Source organism: Podarcis muralis, chromosome 13 (genome assembly GCF_964188315.1).
Source record: "Podarcis muralis chromosome 13, rPodMur119.hap1.1, whole genome shotgun sequence".
Taxonomy (NCBI): domain Eukaryota; kingdom Metazoa; phylum Chordata; class Lepidosauria; order Squamata; family Lacertidae; genus Podarcis; species Podarcis muralis.
In genome coordinates, this window is record NC_135667.1 from 47,038,153 (window position 1) to 47,059,135 (window position 20,983).

Below are 20,983 nucleotides of genomic sequence, written 5' to 3' on the forward strand. Positions count from 1 at the left end.
CTGCGGCGACACGTACAGCCCAGCTCGCTTTGCTTGTCCCTGCCCGGACGAGACCCCCGCCTGCTTCCCGTGCAGCCCGGCTTCCCAGCCCCAGCCAATGCCCAGCCGTGTTCAAGCAGCACACAGGGCAGCAGTGTGAGGGTGGGAGCAGCCTTTCCTTAAAAAGGTCAACAACTTTGGGGTCCCCCCCTTAAAAAGGTCGATAACTCTGGGAAACGGGCGGTGGTGGCGGGATCTTTGCACCACTGCTCCGGATATGCTTAAGACGGCCCTGACCAGGAGGGAGGGTCCCTGCCCCTCCAGACAACTATGCTTTGGGGGGGGGGGGGCTAAATAATGCTACCTCCCTGTCCCTGGGTTCACTGCCTGCTAAGTATAAGCACAAAAGGAAGTGTTGTTGCTTTTTTGGAGACTGTAGCCCTGATGATTTCCTACAGCCACCCTGTAACTCCAGTCCTAAAGGATCTACACTGGCTCCCAGTACATTTCGGAACACAATTCAAAGTGTTGGTGCTGACCTATAAAGTCCTAAATGACCTTGGTCCTGTATACCTGAGGGAGTGTCTCAAACCCCATTGTTCAGCCCATATACTGAGGTCCAGCTCTGAGGGCTTTCTGGCGGTTCCCTCACTGAGAGAAGTGAAGCTACAGGGAACCAGGCAGAGGGCCTTCTCGGTGGTGGCGCCCTCCCTGTGGAACATCCTCCCATCAGATGTCAATGAGATAAAGAACTATCTGACTTTTAGGAGACATCTGAAGGCAGCCCAGTATAGGAAAGTTTTTAATGTTTGATGTTTTGCTGTGTTTTTAATATTTTGTTATTAGCTGCCCAGAGTGGCTGGGGCAACCCAGTCAGATGGGCAAGGTACAAATAATAGAATTAATATTATTATTAATAATATTACTTAGAGGAATCAAGATTCAGTTTCCAAGCAATACATCCTTAGTTCTCCATTTCGTTCACATTTCTAACAGTGTTAGGGCCCATCTGCACTGCACATTTAAAGCAGTATCATGCTACTTTTAGCAGCCATGACTTCCCTCAGAGAATCCTGGAAACTATAGTTTGCTAAGGGTGCTGAGAGTTATTGGGACACCCCTATTCCCCTCACAGAGCCACAATTCTCAAGAGTGGTTTAACAGTCAATCCCTCTCCCCAAGAAACTCTGGGGACTGCCGTTCTGTGAGGGGAGAACACCCAGCACCCTTAACAAACGCCAGCTCCCATAATTCTTTGGGGCAATCCATGCCTATTTAAAGTTATTTGATACCACATCAAATGTACCTGCGGACAGAGCCCTACATGGGATTGGGCAAAGTGCCAATATATTCAATATCTGTCTAAGAAGGCCTCTCGGACTACTCCCACTGCCTCAAGCCCCCAATTCCTGTCAGTTTGCATTTCTTAGAACAGAAAGTATTGATCTGCTGTGTAGAGATCTTTCCTATTCTACTTAATTTAAGAGGGTTCTGGAAGCTTCTGGAAGCTTCTCTGTGTGAAAGAAACTTCATGATGTTTGGGTTATTCCTTCCGAGAAGCTGAGTACAGCTGGTTTAAACTGGTTCTCTTATCTCTTCTCTCAAGGTCCTGCTGACTATAATAAGAGCCCAGAAGGAGCCTGAGTTTCACTTTATCTCTTCCTTCTGGTGTGGTGTTCTGTACATAGTATATATAGTGTTAAGGTTTAGTCTTATTATAGGTTATTGTAAGTCTTCTGCAACTGGATTTCTTATGGACAGTGCCAATCCTGAATGTGTTGGATTTGTGACCATTATGCTCATTTGCCTTCAGTAGCAGTAAAGCTCTGCTGGATGAAATATAATTGCCTCTGGTCTATTTTTTGGGAATCCTGCAACGTGTTAAGTTCTTACTCTGCTAACTATACATTGGGATCTACTCTGGATCAATACTGAGTGGGATTTCAATGACGATTCCGTACTGTTAAGCTCCACACGGATGTAGTTCTTCGGCCCGATGTTCTCCAGGAAAGTGCCAGATGGGGCAGAAGTCTTGAAGAAGAAGCTGATATCCATGCTGTAGTTGACTTGGAAGGTGGGGAAGATCAAGGCCATTCCCCGGACGAAAGAAACGGTATTCCAAGAGTTGCCTGCAAATCGTAGGAAGTCCGTTATTAGCGCATGTAAAAATGGATGCGAGCCCCATCCCGTCCTCCCTCAGGGGCCCTCCATCCATTCCGATAGACACACGAGGGAACGGCATCCATATCCTCAGTCCGCTACTCACGGTCGCCATAGCAACGCAACGGGCCCACGTAGAATTGGGCCTCCGACCCGGTGCGGTTCGTGTCGCTGATCACCACCTGCGTGACAGGAAGATGGTCGACAAAATTCAGCAGCCCTTTATCCGCCCGCCTGGAAGAGAGAGAGAACAATGTGTTAAGTTGTGGGTGAACACATCAGACGACACAGCGATTCTTCAAACAGCTCTTGTTTATTCAGAGGCCAGAACAGAACTGAACTGAAGGGTTCAGCCAGGCTGCTTATATAGAGCTCCAGTACAACATAACTGTAACAACTTTCTGTAACTATCCAATCGCTGAATGTCACTTTTGATCCCTTATTTGCATGTGGACCTGAACTATTTACAGTATCCCCCTGCTGGCCCAGGGTGAGAACTTCAGTACATAACACCATGGTTGTGGGAAACTGGGCCCGCTATCAGTTAGGGATATACGTTTCGCACCCGCCGCCATGACCACCCAAGGCCCTCCTTGGAGGGACGAGGGCCGCCTTCTCTCTCACCACATGGCATGGTCCGCATCGCAGTTGCAGTAGAAACGGGGGTCGGCGCAGTTCTTGTCCATGCCGCAAGCACAGCGCCCCAGCCCTGGGGGAGAGCCCCCCCAGTAGTAATGGCGCTCTTCGTTTCGGCCCATCCAGAAGCTCAGCGGCATCCCAGCTAAGGAAGAACGAGAGGGCCTGTCAGCGGGAGATCTCACGGAGCGTGCTCTCAGGCAAATGGCAAAACATAGCTGTCAACCTTCCCTTTTTTTGTGGGAAATTCTCTTATTCCAGCGCCGTTTCCCGCTGCTATACCGGATTGTTAGATATCCCGTAGACTGTCCCCGGGGTAGGTGATAATAATGATGATGATGATGATGATAATGATAATAATAATAATAATAATAATAATAATAATAATAATAATTTATTTATACCCCGCCCATCTGGGTTTCCCCAGCCACTCTGGGCGGCTTCCAACAAAACACTAAAATACAATAACCTATTAAACATTAAAAGCTTCCCTAAACAGGGCTGCCTTCAGATGTCTTCTAAAAGTTTGGTAGTTATTTTTCTCTTTGACATCTGATGGGAGGGCGTTCCACAGGGCAGGTGCCACTACCGAGAAGGCCCTCTGCCTGGTTCCTTGTAACTTGGCTTCTCGTAGCGAGGGAACCGCCAGAAGGCCCTCGGCACTGGACCTCAATGTCCGGGCAGAACGATGGAGGTGGAGACGCTCCTTCAGGTATACTGGGCTGAGGCCGTTTTAGGGCTTTAAAGGTCAACACCAACACTTTGAATTGTGCTCGGAAACGTACTGGGAGCCAATGCAGATCTCTCAGGACTGGTGTCATGTGGTCTTGGCGGCCACTCCCAGTCACCAGTCTAGCTGCCGCGTTCTGGATTAATTGCAGTTTCCGGGTCACCTTCAAAGGTAGCCCCACATAGAGCGCATTGCAGTAGTCGAAGCGAGAGATAACCAGAGCATGCACCACTCTGGCAAGACAGTCTGCGGGCAGGTAGGGTCTCAGCACTGCAGGTAGGTGAGGCTGCTGATCCCTTATTTTCAAGGCTGCCGATCCCTTATTTTCAAATCTGAAAATTGACAGCTATGCGGCAAAACTACCACCTGCGGAATCAGGCCAGAGGTCCATTTAACCCACTCCGCTTCCTCTGCATACCAAACTTATGTTTTCATTCAGATATCTAGAACAACCTGAAGATTCTTCCTAGTAAAGATCTGCTCTGTCTAGGGGGGTTGCTGCATTCTGTGACAACAGTGCCATCGGGTAATGCAAAGCTCAGCACCCTGAATTTTTTTCAGCCATGACTACTTTTTTTATACATATACTTTTCAAGTTTATACATTTCATTAGTTTTACAATCAATTCCACATTTCAAAATTCGACTTTCTTCCCTTTCTGCGGTTCCTTATGATTATTTTTTAATATCTTCTGCATATCCAAATTCATTTCACTTGTTCATTTAACTTCTGTAAATATTCACTCTTGTGAAACTGCAGGTTGTTACAATAATCCTGATAATGTTTTTATCTGTTTGCAATTTATCTGTAAATGTTCAATAAACCGTTTCCATTCTTTTATTTAAAAAAAGTTTGCTATCTTGAATTTTTATTCCTCCGGTAAATTTTGCCATTTCTGCATATTCCATGAGTTTTTGTATCCATTCTTCCTTTACTGGGATTTCTGCTTCTTTCCACTTGGTGGCAAGTAGCATTCTTGCTGCTGCAGTAGCATACATAAATAAATTTCTATACGATATTAGATAGTTCTGTCCCTATAATTCCCCAAAACGTGAAAGTATTCATACTCCCATGTGCCATGCTTCTTTGGGGAGCATGAATACTTTCACGTTTCTAGTCCTGGTGGAGGAAAAGATCAACCTCAAAGTGGAGTGAGCAATGCCTAGTGAATCATCTGAAGGCTCAAGAGAGGTGTTGGAACAGGTGGCATTCCAGGGCTTGGCTCAGCCCTTGGACCCAACTGAAAGAAACAGGTGGTTTACCTGGAACTACAGTCCTTCTGGGAGGGACACGGGTGGCACTGTGGGTTAAACCACAGAGCCTAGGACTTGCCGATCAGAAGGTCAGCAGTTCGAATCCCCGTGACGGGGTGAGCTCCCGTTGCTCGGTCCCTGCTCCTGCCAACCTAGCAGTTCGAAAGCACGTCAAAGTGCAAGTAGATAAATAGGTACCACTCTGGCAGGAAGGTAAACAGCGTTTCCGTGCGCTGCTCTGGTTCGCCAGAAGCGGCTTAGTCATGCTGGCTACATGACCCGGAAGCTGTACGCCGGCTCCCTCAGCCAATAAAGCGAGATGAGCACCGCAACCCCAGAGTCGGCCATGACTGGACCTAATGGTCAGGGGTCCCTATACCTTTACCTTTACAATCCTTCTGAGCGGCTGCCTGCACACAGGACCCCATCTCCGATGCCCATCACCCCCATCTAGCATGGCCAATGGGATGATGGGAGTTGTAGTTCTGCACCAGCTGGAAGGTACCAACTTGGGGGATGATGGCATAGAAGGTGGGACAAGGTACCCACCAAAAACATGAGCTTAACTTTTGAAGTTTCCCACTTGAGAAAAACACAGGTTCTGCGCAGGGACCACAGAGAAGAGGCAGAACAAAAACAAGCTACCTGGAATGGTTCGATTTTAGCAAATTTCAAATTTTAGCAGGTGCTAAAAGCGAAACCCACACAGCACCCGAGGGTGCGGCTGTGCAGCTCCGTCCACCTGGTCACTCACTCTGGGTGTTGAGCAGGCGAGAGAAGTAACAGCGGAACTCAATTTGCTGCTCGCAGTACTCGGAGGCGTTGGCCAGAGCTGACACCTCGCTCCACGAGGCGTTCCAGTAGTCCACAGTGCCCAGGAAAGGTCTTTCAGGGCTGTAACCGGTCACTCGTGTGACCCAGTATCGATTGTGCCAGACGATGGTCCAAGCCCGGTCCTCTGGAAGGCAGAAAGGGTGCAAAACGAGTGTGCGACAGGAAAAACAACTTTCCCCCCCCATGCAATGGAGACAGTGGCCTGCAGGGCTGGCTGTGGAAACCCTCTGTAGCCAGTTTACAGAGCCAGCCTCCATCAGAAGACCTTACAAAAGCTGAATGATCGATCAGCCTAGCCCAGTGCTGTCTACACTGGCTGGCAGGATATCAGGCTGGGTAACCCCGTCCTACTTCGAGATGCTAGGAATTGCACCGGGTGCCACAACTCGTCAAGGTTGGAGTCGATGCAGCTCAGCACAGAGAGGCAGAGGCAATTGCCCGTGAAGCTAACTCCTTATTCAAGGATACGGCATACAACTCAGCAACAATTCCCAGTAGGTCTTGCCAGAGCAGTTGCCAGAACTGAAGGCCCCTGCCTTCCACCCCATCTAAAGCTCCTCCTCTCCCGGATGTTTCCCAAGCAGTCTCAAACTGGTTCTTAGAGACCAGCGGGGAGGGGAGCTTGTCGCAGCCGAAGAGGGAGACTCCCTGGATTCTTCAGCAGCCTCTTGAACCCTCCTCTGCTTCATCCTCTGAGTCTGAACTGCTCCCTGTCACTGGCTCTCCCTGCTCACTAAACCCTGTTGCCCCTTCAGCATCCAATTCTCCCTCTGACCTCTCCTCAGTGTCCCACCACCAATCTCCGGGCTCTGATCCTTCCTCCTCTGGGGCTTCTCTTGGGGCTCCCACTATTCCTCTTCGGTCCAGCCAGTCCCCGACACCTCTCACCTTCATTATGCTTCTGGCCTTTTCCATTTGCCATTTTTTAAAAGCGCTCTCTGCCTCAACACTTGTTGCTATTTAGACGAGCAGCAAAATACAACCGGTAATGTTTTTTCATGCGATGCCACATTCCATAAATCAGCAACAATACAGAAAAGCAGCGTTCCAGGAAAGGAAAGGGCGTTGCTTGCCGATATTCAACACATAAAAATGATACACTACCCCTTTGCAAAATTTAGATTGCAAGTTGAAGATTTCTATTGTAAAGCTTTCAGGTTCTGACATATTCTCTTTCAACAGTTTTTGCACAGCGCCTGGGCTGCTTGGGCATCTAAATAATATATTGGTAGAGTCTGCCTTATTTTGCTCAGCGATGATGGCTTTGCTCTCTGCATATACTCCAAGACTCCCTTTTCTTTTCGCTGCTGTGCCTATTCCAGCCTGCACTGAACACCCCCTGATAAAGACCAGTATCCCACACATTTCCCCCATACCTCGAATATCACAGTAGACGTAAAAGGGTTTCAGGGGCCCGCTGCCGTCCGGGTCAATGGTGTAGTTTCCAGATACTTTGCCGCTGAGTCGGTAGGCCTCGCAGCTTTCCTTGTAAACGGCTGCAAGGTTTAAGAAGGAAGTGAGGGGTCAGCACTCGTGTGGTCAGCACCTCAAGCTCTCCCTTCCCCTCCCCATCCTCAGGGCCTCACGTGTGTGGCAGGTCTCCCCCTTGTAGCCCGTCAAGTCGCAGATGCAGGTGAAGTCATCCCAGGACTGGATGCAGCGGCTTCCATGTTCGCACATGTTGGGAGTGCACCTGGCATGACATGAGAAGCAAGCTGGCACCAGAGGAAGGGGCTCCCCATCGAAGCAGGGATCCCAGCCTCCTCCTTGAGAGGTCTGGAGGGTGGCAACACGAGAACGGGGCCTTCTCTGCAGCGGCTCCCCATCTGTGGAATGCTCTCCCCAGGGAAGTTCGCCTGGCGCCTTCATTATACACCTTTAGGTGCCCGGCAAAAACGTTCCTTTTTCACCAGGCCTTTGGTGGATTTGATTGACACCCGATGCCCTTTTAAAATGTGGTTGGGGGTGGTTATTGGGTTGTTGTTTTTATTTTGATTATATATTTTGTGGTTTTGTGTTCTGTGAGCTGTCTTGAGACCTCCGGATATAGGGCAGAATATAAATTCAATCAATCCATCAATCAATCAATCAATCCATCAAGCAATCAATCAATCAATCAATCAATCAAGCTACCTGGTACACCATCTCTTTTCTAGTTTGTTGGCAAGACAACTGCCACTCCTGAAACATCGAAAACTGCCTTGCGGGACCCCTCTAGCCTGGCGCTTTTGACTTCACCTTTGGCAAAGCCAATACCCACATTAAGCTCATAGGCACTGCATGATTGTGATCAATAATATTATTTATTAAATTTACGTGTGACCCTTTATTGAAAGATCACAGGGCGGTTTACAACATTAAAGCATGATGGCACTGCCAGCCTCCTGCAGTGGGACCTGCAACATAACATGGCAGTGTGGCACACTTCTGCCAGTCTGCCCTCCTTCCAGGAGACCCCATTCCATCTCCATTCAAGATTTTCAATTCTCCCACCCCCAGACACTGGCTACTGAACACCCTGTGCTAGTTTTCTTCAGGGGCATTTTCCCCATTTGTGGTATGTAACACAAGCAGTCAAGTACAACACTTCCTGTTTGCCCAGAGTGGACAAACAGGGGGGTGTTACTCCACAGGCAGGAGGACTTCCTGTCACACCTGGTCTGGAGCGTCCTCCCCCTGCGTGTGACCAGGTTGGTGGGTGTGTTCCTGGGAGACTGGGGCTGGTCACGCAGACACCTCCCTTCTTCTTCCTCTTGATACTGAAGTATTTTGCTGGCTCTCAGCCACCAGGACATGGGCTCATTCCCATATGGGATGAACTCAAACCCTCTTCTGTAACTCTAAGCTAAAGCCTGCCTTCAGGGATCCAACTGTGAACTGAATGTGAGTAAACCTCTTATTACTTTTAAAAGGAGACTGTTGTGTCTTTATTCTTTTTTGGGAGGGATAAAAGGGGACTTACCAGGAACCAAACCCAAGCTGAACAAAGCCACATAGGATTGCTTAAGTAAAGAGATTCAAACGAATCTACCAACTAGCTTCCTGATATATATTGTGGAAAATGCACTCTGCTGCTCACTCACAAGCACGAGTTAGGAAGGATACTATTAAATCAATATATCCTCTCCTAGTATCTACAACATCCCTTAAAATTTTTTATAAAGAATCTGTGTGTTTTCCCCAAGTTCCTTAACCTTTTCCTCCACTTTCATGATAATTTTAGAAGGTCCTTTCCCCACTCTCAAAGGTTCTTTGAGAAGGAGGCGATCAAAAAATAACTGTGTTGATATTTCAACTGCGAGCAAAAGCTCCGATCTCTCTAAACTGGTGCTGTGACATCTGCTAGGTTATTTTCAAGCCCTTTCCTGAGGAACAGGAGTAGGCATAGCAGACAAGATGCACCTTCCAAGTCCAGCATGAACCATTTTTCCCAAGCGTCCCCCAAAGTTTGCCGAGACCAGACTGAAGGATGCAAAAACATTTCTCCTCCATCTGGACAAGGAAGTCCACATCTTGCCTGCCTTCAAGAAAACATATTGAGGGAGCTGACAGAGAGAAGAGGAAGGAGTCTATTATGAGAGGCAGGCCAGAGTGGTTTTCCTCAGAGTGGGAGACTCAAGAAGGAGAAGTTCTCCCAGGTGGGAGGCAGGACGACTCAACTCTCTGAGGCCTACATAGATATATTTATAATTTTATGAAGAGCATATAAGGGTTATTATTCATGTATCTTTCTTTTTCTCTAGTTTTTTCTGTTTGTTTTTTTATTATTCTTTTTAGTTTAGTTTGAATTTAATGGTCTATTAAATTTAATGGTCTATGTTTAGGGAAGTTTTTAATGTCTGATGTTTCAAATGTGTTTTTAATCTTTTGTTGGAAGCCACCCAGAGTGGCTGGGGAAACCCAACCAGATGGGCAGGGTATGTATAAATAATACACTACACTACACTACACTACACTACAGTGGTGCCTCGCAAGACAAAATTAATCCATTCCGTGAGTCTCTTCGTCTTGCGGTTTTTTCGTCTTGCGAAGCATGGCTATTAGCGGCTTAGCGGCTTAGCGGCTATTAACGGCTTAGCGGCTTAGCGGCTATTAACGGCTTAGCGGCTTAGCGGCTATTAACGGCTTAGCGGTTTTAAGAAAAAGGAAACAAACTCGCAAGAACTCGCAAGCCCATAGAGAAATTCGTCTTGCAGAACGACTCAAAAAACGGAAAACCCTTTCGTCTAGCGAGTTTTACGTCTTGCGAGGCATTCGTCTTGTGGGGCACCACTGTACAATACAATAATATAGTTGAAAACCTTCAATAAAATTAAAATAATTAAAAATTAAATGATGTGTGAGTGAGCTTTCTGGGCATCTCCCATGCAAGCACTGACCTGGACCCAGATCTCGCACACTCTCAGAGCATCCCCTGGGTTCCTGCCATCCTATTTCTATAGGCTTGGCCCAAACACACAGCAGGGGGAACCAGCTAGACCTCATCCCCTGGTCTTGCCAGCTGAAGCCACCATCTTCTGCCCAGGCCAGAACTGCCACTCCGGCAAGCGTACCTGTCTGTGATGCCACACACGTTGAAGTAGACCTCAAAGTACTTGCCGAGCCGGTGCAGACGGACCATGTCTAACTCGATGGGCTGCCGGTCCACGCTGACCATCTGCATGCACCCATGGAAGGCTGTTTGGTTGGAGGCACAGCCGGTACGAGAGGCTGGCTTGGGGCAGCCTAGGAAAGACGCAGCAACCATCAAGCAAAAGGAAGGGGGAAATTCCTCCGTTACATTTCACGAAACAGAAACAAAAAAAGTGCGTGGATGAGGAAATAACGTGATGCCCTGTGTATTATATGTGGGTTGTGGGTGGCGCTGTGGGTTAAACCACAGAGCCTAAGGCTTGCTGATCAGAAGGTCGGCGGTTCGAATCCCCGCGACGGGGTGAGCTCCTGTTCCTCGGTCCCTGCTCCTGCCCACCCAGCAGTTCGAAAGAATGCCAGTGCAAGTAGATAAATAGGTACGGCTCCGGCGGGAAGGTAAACGGCGTTTCCGTGCACTGCTCTGGTTCACCAGAAGCGGCTTAGTCATGCTGGCCACATGACCCGGAAGCTGTATGCCGGCTCCCTCGGCCAATAAAGCGAGATGAGTGCCGCAACCCTAGAGTCGTCCGCGCCTGGACCTAATGGTCAGGGTTCCCTTTACCTCTACTATTGTACATTTAGTTTGCAATGCATTTTGCTTTTGGGCTTCTTCTGTCCTGTTTTTTTTACTTTGGAGGTGATGGCACTGATGACTAGCCCCCATTTCCAGAACAGTCCTCCTTAGTCTACGCTCCTCCTTTCCGTGACCATGAGATTTAGCTAGGCCTCGTTCCAACACCTTCAATTTGCACCTAGATTAAAATGGCTTAAAACAACTGAGCCGTTTGCTCCTCTTTTCGTTTTTATTATTTATTAAATGTATGGGTCACTCTCTTCCCAAGGTAACTCAGAGCAGCTTACAATACATGTGCCTGGCTGCCTCCCCATCTCTTCTCAGGTGCCTCCCTTAATAGTCGTTCTCAAAACCAGTACATCAGTAGGCAGCTCCCGTGGACCCATAGAGCTTGCTGCTGTCAGGGGCTGGACTGAGGAGGAATGGTGGGGGTCACTGCCCCTTCTCCCAAACCTTCCCGAGAACAAGAGGACATTATAGATTTAGAACAGTGGTTTGCAGAAGGTCACAGTTCAGAGGCTGCAGAGGGGAGAAGCTGGGGAATATTGGGGGAGCAGCAGGAAGAAGCAGCACCAGGGGAGAGACAGCTGACAGACTCAGTGTCCTTGGAAAGCATTCCTGACCCCCCTCTCCCAGAACCAGACGAGCATTGAAGGTAGTAGAACAAAAAGCTCAGAGGCGGAAAGCTCAGATTAGCCGACACAGGGGTGACAGAGAACAGGAGAGACGCCAAGAGACTTGGAGCAACGCCATTATCTAGGGGATACTGCATACCTTCGTGTCTCTCTGTGAATATTGAATAAATTACTTGGTAAGAACTTTTATTGTTTCTCTTCTTCTTGGCTGCTATGTGGGAGGGATAGGATTCCCCGAAGCCTGACGACTGCCTATTAGTTAACCAACTGTCAGCCCACCCTCTTGCAAAAAAATGACCAGTTCCCCCTTTAACCCTTAACCAGCCCAGAACCCACCTCCAAAGAAGTACTGGTTCCCCGTGCGCAGCTGAATGTCTCTGTCAACACGGAAGCTGGCGTCATTCTGGTCATCGATGGTGATGACGGCCATGGTTTCGCGCACCATCAAGGCCACCGAATGCCAGAAGCCATCATTCAGGCGATATCCTGTGGGTGGAGGGACACGAGGGGATAAGATTCCTCAGACTCCTCACGTTGGAGCCACGGGTCCCCACATCTAGGGCCACCAAAGCCCTCAATGAAATATCTGCTACCTTGAGTGATTCCGATGACACAATGCAACAGAATGCATAATTTTTAAAACAAAAACAAAAAAACCCAAACGGCAGGCTAGGTTGCGTTCCTCCGTTTTGCTTCCAGGGCAGGCATTTTAAAGTTTCACCTCAAAACAATTACCTTGGCTCTCAAACTTAATCCGTTCCGGAATTCCGTTCCAAAACCAAAGTGTTCCAAAACCAAGGCACACTTTCCCATAGAAAGTAATGCAAAAAGGACTAATCCGTTCCACACTTTTAAAAACAAACCCTAAAACAGCAATTTAACATGAATTTTACTGTCTAAGTAGACCACTGATCCATAAAATGAAAGCAATAAATAATGTACTGCAGTCACACAGTCAGTAACTGAACTGGGTTCCACACAGTCAAGAAAACAAAACAAAAAAGAGCTGCAAAAACAAAAACGCAACATAAACAGCAAAAACAGACAGATCTCAGCGTAACACTCAGAATGGAAGTGTGGCACTCAAATCGGAAGCATAACACTCAAAACAGAACACGTTTGGCTTCCGAAAAAGGTTCGCAAACCTATCCCAGGTACCACTATAGAAGAAAACCGTCCCTCCTCCGTCCCCTCCTCCTACCTGCCGCAAACTCCAGCTTCTTGGTCTTCGTTTTGGTTTTCGGCTGAGCGATGGTCACGTTGATCTGCCCGTCGCTCAGCACCATCTCGAGCCAGCCCAGGTCGTCTGCAAAGGACGTGTACATGAGCAGCCCCACAACGTCCCAGGTCCGGAAGCTGAAGCTGACGGCCAGCTGATTGCGCCGCGGGTACCCGGGCACCTGCAAGAAGTTGTTGACCCCGGCAAAGGTGAAGGGGAACAAGAGGTTGTCTCGACAGTAGTCGCCCAAGTGGCCCTGAAACAAAGGAGGAGACAGCTAAGGAGGTGGCTTGGTTGCTGTTCCCTCACAGCAGGGCCATATGCTCCTGTGACTGCGCTGTGCGGCAGATGGACTTATTAACAGGTACACAACTCTGCAGGTTGCAAATATCTGGCTTCTTTTGGAATAAAATTAATGTTATCATGTTTTTGGTGCTAAGAACAGGGCAATGCCTGAAATAGCCTCGGATGTACAGTGGTGCCTCGCAAGACAAAATTAATTCGTTCCGCGAGTTTTTTCGTCTTGCGATTTTTTTCGTCTTGCAAAGCACGGTTTCGGAAAAGTTTTGGAAAAGCTTCAAAAATCACCAAAGTCTTCAAAAACCTCAAAAAAGCCTACCACACCGCGTGCTATAAGTTGCTCCTCAAAGTCAAGTCGCAACTGTATTAACGGTGTTAAGAAAAAGGAAACAAACTTGCAAGACGTTTCCGTCTTGCGAAGCAAGCACATAGGGAAAATCGTCTTGCGAAGCAGCTCAAAAAACAAAAAACCCTTTCGTCTTGCGAGTTTTATGTCTTGCGAAGCATTCGTCTTGCAAGGTACCACTGTAGGTGGAAACAGAGGCGTAACTCCACTCGGCGTTCTCATTCCATGTACTCCTTCGACTTTCTTTCCTTTTTTTTAATATGATTTTTATTAAATTTTATGTTTTACAATTTCAGATAAACATTTTACATACTTAAGGTATCGATGACTTCCCCTCTTCTATTTCTGTGATTCGTTTTACGTATCTTATATCCCTGCATGTTTTACAAAAACTACACCAATCGGTTTTCCATTATTGCAGCCATCAAAACTTAGTTACACTGTTGAATTTATCTGAATGCTGCCAGCGTTGTCAGCTGTGCACAATTATTTTCCATATATTCGAGAAACGTTTTCCAATTTTCTTTAAATGTTCTTCTTGTTCTCATATTATATATGTTAAGTCTACAAGTTGTGCATATTTTGTCAATTTAAGTTGCCAATCTTCTTTAGTTGGGACCTCCCTTATTTTCCATTTTGGGGCTAACAAAACACAGGCTACAAAAATGTCAATAAGGTCAGCTGGAAGCCCTGCTTCTCAGCTGTTCAGAACCTCAAACTTCAAAATGCAACTGCATCACCCAAAATTGCAAATGTGCAATTGCAAAATACATGCAACATTCAGCAAGGAATACGGGTCCACCTTTCTGTTCTGGCATTATCCCCGCTATTTTTATCTTCCTGAAGCAGCTTTTCTTACAGAAAAATGAGCTGCAGCCATACACTTTATACAACATTGTCCTTTTCTCTCTCAGTTGCTCCCCACTGAACTGCTGATTGGCAGCAGACCCAGAGGAAAATATGTCTGGGGTCTGAATATGCAGGCATCTCTATAAAAGTCTACTTGCTTCTGAATTTACTAGAGAGAGAAAATAACAGAAGTGCAGAGGGCTGCATGGTCAATGCAAGCCTCATAATAGAATAAGTGTAAGCCAAAGAGCCCTACATTTGGACTATTATGGTGCTGGAGGAGACTCTTGAGAGTCCCATGGACTGCAAGAAGATCAAACCTCTCCATTCTGAAGGAAATCAGCCCTGAGTGCTCACTGGAAGGACAAATCCTGAAGCTGAGGCTCCAATACTTTGGCTACCTCATGAGAAGACTCCCTGGAAAAGACCCTGATGCTGGGAAAGATGGAGGGCACAAGGAGAAGGGGACGACAGAGGACGAGATGGTTGGACAGTGTTCTCGAAGCTACCAAGATGAGTTTGACCAAACTGTGGGAGGCAGTGGAAGACAGGAGTGCCTGGCGTGCTCTGGTCCATGGGGTCACGAAGAGTCGGACACGACTAAACGACTAAACAACAACAAAGCTGCTTCCACAGTCTTAGCATACATCTACAACAGAGTCAGGGGCAACTAAACAAAGTTCTCTCTCTCTATTTTTGCAGACCACAGTAACACGTTCATCCTCACCTCGATCCTAATAGATGGTTTACGACGTCTTGCCAAGTTGCTGATATAGACCAAATTGTAGGCAATGTTTTCCATGCAGCCACGGAAGTTTGGCCGATAGACAAGGCGCTGCTTCTCATAGTTCATTATTCCCCCAAAGAAGATCTGCAGAAGTCAAGGAAACCCAGAAGGGATCAAATATGTAAAGCTGGGAAACACTGAAAGGTACCACTGCCATGGAGAAAGGGAGAAGAGCAGGGTTCAATTTGGGGATTAAATTTAAAATCTCCAATCAGGGCATCGCAAGTGTAAACCCCTGGCAGAGCTGGGAGCAGCTGCCCACCATGCCATGCCATCCCAATCACCTCTTTGTCCAGGTCAAGCTGATCAAACTCTCCGTTAAGGCGGTACTGCAAGACCTCCCCGTCCAAGCTGAAATTGACAAATCGCCTGTAGCGGTCGATGCGAACTTGGTGCCAGTGTTGGTCATCCAAGAGACTTCCCAGTTTCATAATCGTCTCCCCTCCGCTCATGTTTAGTGAGCTGTTGCCTGGGGAGCAGAAAGAGCATGTCAACAGGATGCTGGAGATATTGTCCACAGAAGAGCAGAGCCAAGTCATTTGAGTTCTTTCAGTGCCCCTGTAAAATCCAACTTTTGGCCTTGGTTATTTGGTGAGCCAGTATAATCCCATGGGCAGAAGACAGGCAAAGAATGCTGTTTTTATGTGCTGAAAGAAAATTCCTAGAAAACTGAGCAAAAGGTCAATTCTGAAGCTGCAACTCAGGAATTTGGGTGGCTGAAGAACACTGTTCCGGGAAACCTGCAGATCTCTGAATCAAAGATCTCCAACAGCTTTCAGGGTCTTTTAAACTGCTTTTTTATTATTTACATTGTCATTAATTGTCATATTTTTTATTTCCTTTTAAAACAGCATTATTTGTTTGCCACTCTGGGCTTTTTGGGAAGGAAGGGCAGGACACAAAATCAAATCAGTCAGTGAACTAAGTTAATACAATAACAGACCATTCATATAACAATATATTATTCTATTATTTATTTAATATCTGCAGGTGTGGCAGTGGATGTGTGATGGACTGCAGTCTTGCCTTGGTAATGGCCTGGACGAAAGCCAATAAACTGAAGTTCAGTCCAGCTAAGACTGTTAGTGGGTGGTTCCCTACACTTCCTCTGAAGGAGCAGATAAGATAGCTTGGGATCCTTTGCTGTTGCTTGAGGCTCAGTGGCCTCAGTGGCCCAGACTGCCTTCCATCAGCTTTTGGCTAGTGGCTCAGCTGCGCCTCTATCTGGACAGGGAAAGCCTAACGTCTGTTGCCTATGCTCTAGTGCAGGGGTACCCAAACTAAGGCCTGCGGGCCGGATAAGGCCCGAGGGACTCGTTTATCCGGCCCGTGGCGACCCCTGCTGCCCGCCACCACCCGCTCTTACTGGCGCAGCACTGCGCGGCTGCCCACTTCCGGTTTGGAAGAGCACCAGAAATAGCTTGTGCGCATGCGTTATTTGCGCATGCGCAAGCGTTATTTCCAGTGCACATCCGGTCGGACGAGGCCCATGCACATGCTCACAAGCTATTTCCGGTGCTCCTCCAACCTGGAAGTGCACCGGAAATAGCGTGTGCGCACACGTATGGGCACGTGCTCCCCCGCCCTCCACATGATCAGTGCTGGAGACACTGGCCCGAGGCGCGGTAAGTTTGCTGACCCCTGGTCTAGTGAGCTCTAGGTTGGATTAGGTCTTCTCTTGTACACTATTTGCTACAAAGCTTGATGACTAAGCTCTTTAGCAACGAAATGCCAGGTTTCTGGAACAACGTCCGAGCACTGAACCACTGATACATTACAAGTGGACCATTTATTACCATGTTTGCCATTGTTCAAGATAAAATCTATTTTGGAAAGAGAAGAAATGAGCACTGAACCGCTGACATATTACAAGGGAACTCTTTATTTACTGCGTTTGCTATTGTTTAAAATAAAACCTATTTGGGAAAGAAACTACTTTTGCCATTTTGGGGGACGTTTATTGTTTGTTTACAGAAAAAGAGGTACCTCGGTTGTCGAACATAATCCGTTCCAGAACACCATTTGACTTCCGAAAAGTTCGGCAACTGAGGCGCAAAGGGCAGTTTTCAATAGAGAAATTTGGGAAAATAACACAGCAGGAGTCGCTCGACTTCTGAGGCACGTTTGAAAATGGAAACATTTACTTCCAAGTTTCTGGCATTCGAAAAACAAAATCTTTGGCTTCCGAGACGCTCAGAAAACCGAGGTACCACTGATATTAGGTAAAGGGTAAAGGGACCCCTGACCATTAGGTCCAGTCGTGGCCGACTCTGGGGTTGCGGCATTCACCTCGCTTTATTGGCCGAGGGAGCTGGCGTACAGCTTCCGGGTCATGTGGCCAGCATGACTAAGCCGCTTCTGGCGAACCAGAGCAGCACACGGAAACACCGTTTACCTTCCCGCTATAGTGGTACCTATTATCTACTTGCACTTTGACGTGCTTTCGAACTGCTAGGTTGGCAGGAGCAGGGACCGAGCAATGGGAGCTCACCCCGTTGTGGGGATTCGAACCGCCAACCTTCTGATTGGCAAGTCCTAGGCTCTGTGGTTTAACCCACAGCGCCACCCGTGTCCCTTTACCACTTTACCACTGATATTGTGTCTATTCACAGCTGTGGCAGATGTGGGTTGCAATTCGAAGGGTCAGAGAAGTGTGGGGCCCTTACTCCAGCCAGCTTTATCCTCCGCAGACGCTTTCTCCCAGCTAAGCTCACTTTCGCTATCAAGAGTTTAGCTGAGATAAAAGTACCTGGGGAGATGGAAGCATGGGGATGAAGGGCATCAGCAAGGAGGTTTGGCGTGCACCCATCCACCCATTCGCATGCCCTTTAAATCTCTCTCACAAATACACCCATTTCACATGCAAATGCGGTGCTCACTTTTAAAGATGAAAGTCTATCAACTTTATGTCATTTCAGCTCAAGATCATCTCTGCTTAGCCTGAGCTGCTTAGCGGGCTCAGCTGCCAAAGTCTTGCATGCAGATGTTGCAAACTATAGCACCTCTGCCAGAAGGCTTCACAGGAGAGGTATGCTAAATCTTAAATCTCAGCACCATGAAACATCTACATGCATTGCTAAGAGTTTGACTGCCTTAATTAATGTTATGCCTTCATTGTGCTTCTGTTTTAATAATAATAGTAATAATAATAATAATAATAGTAATAGTAGTAATAATAATAGTAATAATAATAATAATAATAATAATAATAATAATAATAATAATAATTTATTTATACCCTGCCCATCTGGCTGGGTTTCCCAGCCACTCTGGGTGGCTCCCAAAAGAATATTAAAAAACATGATAAAACATCAAACATTTAAAACTTCCCTAAACAGGGCTGCCTTCAGATGTCTTCTAAAAGTCAGATAATTGTTTATTTCCTTGACATCTGAAGGGAGGGCGTTCCACAGGGCGGGTGCCACTGCCAAGAAGGCCCTCTGTCTGGTTCCCTGTAACCTCACCTCTCACAATGAGGGAACCGCCAGAAGGCCCTCGGAGCTGGACCTCAGTGTCTGGGCGTGAAGACGCTAATTCAGGTATACTGGAACGCCCACCCATTAGATGTCAAGGAGTTAAAGAACTACACAACTTTTAGAAGACATCTAAAGACAGCCCTGTATGGGGAAGTTTTTAATATTTGAAGTTATATTATGTTTTTATATGTGTTGGAAGCTGGAGCAACCCAGCCAGATGGGCAGGGTATAAACAATAAAATCATCATTGTTGTTGTTATCAGTTGTTTACTCTCACATCAATCAAGGATATTCACAAATTAGTTATGTCACAACTGCAGATCTCCACCCAGGTACCCAGTCACTGCCTTAGCAGCTTGTCACCATCTGGCACCAGTGTGGTCAATGGTCAGGGATGATGGGACTTGGAGCCCAATGACAGCTGGAGGGCACCACGTTGCCTATCTCTGAGTTGGGACTTGCATGCTTCCCACCCCCCTCCAAACTCACCAAGGCTTATGCTGAAGACCAGTTGGGCCTGCTGCAGTTCCAGGCTGATGTAGTCGCCCTGGGCCCCCGCCGCGTACATTAAGATCCCCTCGCGTTCCATCGTCTTGAAGTTGAACCCAAGCATGTCTTGGACGGTACGGACCGTTCTGGTGCGGAACTTGTAGGCGATGGCATCGTCGCCATCGAAATATAAGACGTCAGACTCTGCGGGGAAGAGGAGCACAGCAGTTGCACAGCTGCTTCCGGTCAAGTCTCCTTTCCAAGTAAAGGTAAAGGGACCCCTGACCATTAGGTCCAGTCGTGGCCGACTCTGGGGTTGCGGCGCTCATCTCGCTTCATTGGCCAAGGGAGCCGGCGTACAGCTTCCGGGTCATGTGGCCAGCATGACTAAGCCGCTTCTGGCAAACCAGAGCAATGCACAGAAACGCCGTTTACCTTCCTGCCAGAGTGGTAGCTATTTATCTACTTGCACTTTGACGTGCTTTCGAACTGCTAGGTTGGCAGGAGCAGGGACCGAGCAACGGGAGCTCACCCTGTCGTGGGGATTTGAACCGCCGACCTTCTGATCGGCAAGCCCTAGGCTCTGTGGTTTAACCCACAGGGCCACCCGCGTCCCCCCTTTCCAAGTACGACAGTACAATAGTAGCCAATCCCATTGTTAATGCAATCCCAAATTAGACCAACAGGACCTTGGCCGGTGCAAAGTTTGCTTGCATGTGACTCCTGATCAATACTAAGAGCCAGCGCCTCAGTTACTAAGCTATATTTTCATCTCAGGTTCCAATAACTTCCTGAATACCTTCCACTCTGAGAAAGGCTCTCCCTATCTTATCTAGCTCTCTCGCCTCAGCCTTAAATATGTCACACCTTGAAGACATCTGGAAAAACACCCTCTTCCCCTTCCCCACCCAGTTTGCTAAGAAAAAATAAACAAACCAATACATGCACCATATTTTCCTCGTTTGACCAAAGACTGTGGGGGGCAATCAATTTCCAAACTGCTTCTCCACAAATACAAGTTTTTTATTTTGAGTATGTGCTATGATTATGGATTTTCTTGTTAACGTAAAAAAAGTAAAAGGGAGTCATGTTGGTCCGTAATCTCAAACACTGTTTTTTGTGACAGTACTCACTGGTACACAATACTCTTGTCTTTGCTGCTACTGGTAACTATTTTGTGATGATAATCAGCTAAATAGTTTGAGGATCTATACAACTGTGTAACATGCAGAAAACAGCATTCTTAGAGAAATCAGAGACTGGAACTGAGGGAAGCCGGGGGGGGGGGGGGCGTTGTGTGGAAGGGTGGGGGAGGGAGGAAAAATGGGAGGGGGGAAATAAGGATGATAGGTTTCCGGATAATATGTTTTGTTTTAATTTTGAATAAAAAAAGTTTTTTAAAGAATAAAAAAATATTTTGTGCTGGCACCCACAACACTTGGATTAAGATACGAATACCAGCACCTCATTCTTTTTTTTTTTTTAATGAAAAGCACTGCCTATTAGGAAAACACATTTATCAAGGCAAATAAAAAATCTGGGCATGTTCAAAATGTATTAACAAATGTATTACCCTAATGCAGGAATTTCAGAGCCCAAAGTAAAATAATCTGAATAGAAAGATAACACACTACAGACATTTTCAGGGTGTCTCCCACAAATCTTCTTTTACTTGGAAGGTATAAATAGCATCCAAGTATTTCGCGTTTCTGTGAAGCAGTTGTTTATAGAATGCCGTGGAATGTTAGCATGTGTTTTAATCTGGTTTTTGGCTTATTGTTGATACAGCGGTACCTCAGGTTAAGAACTTAATTCGTTCTGGAGGTCCGTTCTTAATCTGAAACTGTTCTTAACCTGAAGCACCACTTTAGCTAATGGGGCCTCTCGCTGCCACCGCACAATTTCTGTTCTCATCCTGAGGTAAAGTTCTTAACCTGAGGTACTATTTCTGGGTTAGCGGAGTCTGTAACCTGAAGCATCTGTAGCCTGAGGTACCACTGTATTTTTGAATATTGCAAATAGGGTTTGTTAAACTATTTTTTACTGATAATGCTACTGCTTTATCCTTTTCGTAAACCGCTTTG

General features: G+C 47.0%; 1 protein-coding gene across 1 annotated transcript in view; it reads right to left on the reverse strand.

Moving 5' to 3' along the window:
• Positions 1–20,983, reverse strand: part of CNTNAP1 (contactin associated protein 1) — a 45,884-nt gene that overhangs the window by 16,425 nt on the left and 8,476 nt on the right. The window contains exons 5-16 of the mRNA XM_077917553.1: positions 18,900–19,103; positions 15,219–15,403; positions 14,875–15,018; positions 12,635–12,908; positions 11,770–11,919; positions 10,146–10,317; positions 7,179–7,285; positions 6,969–7,088; positions 5,513–5,716; positions 2,764–2,920; positions 2,246–2,373; positions 1,941–2,108 (exon numbers count right to left, since the gene is read on the reverse strand). Of these exons, the coding sequence (XP_077773679.1) occupies positions 1,941–2,108; positions 2,246–2,373; positions 2,764–2,920; positions 5,513–5,716; positions 6,969–7,088; positions 7,179–7,285; positions 10,146–10,317; positions 11,770–11,919; positions 12,635–12,908; positions 14,875–15,018; positions 15,219–15,403; positions 18,900–19,103 (2,013 nt within the window). The remainder of the gene's footprint in view (positions 1–1,940; positions 2,109–2,245; positions 2,374–2,763; positions 2,921–5,512; positions 5,717–6,968; positions 7,089–7,178; positions 7,286–10,145; positions 10,318–11,769; positions 11,920–12,634; positions 12,909–14,874; positions 15,019–15,218; positions 15,404–18,899; positions 19,104–20,983) is intronic.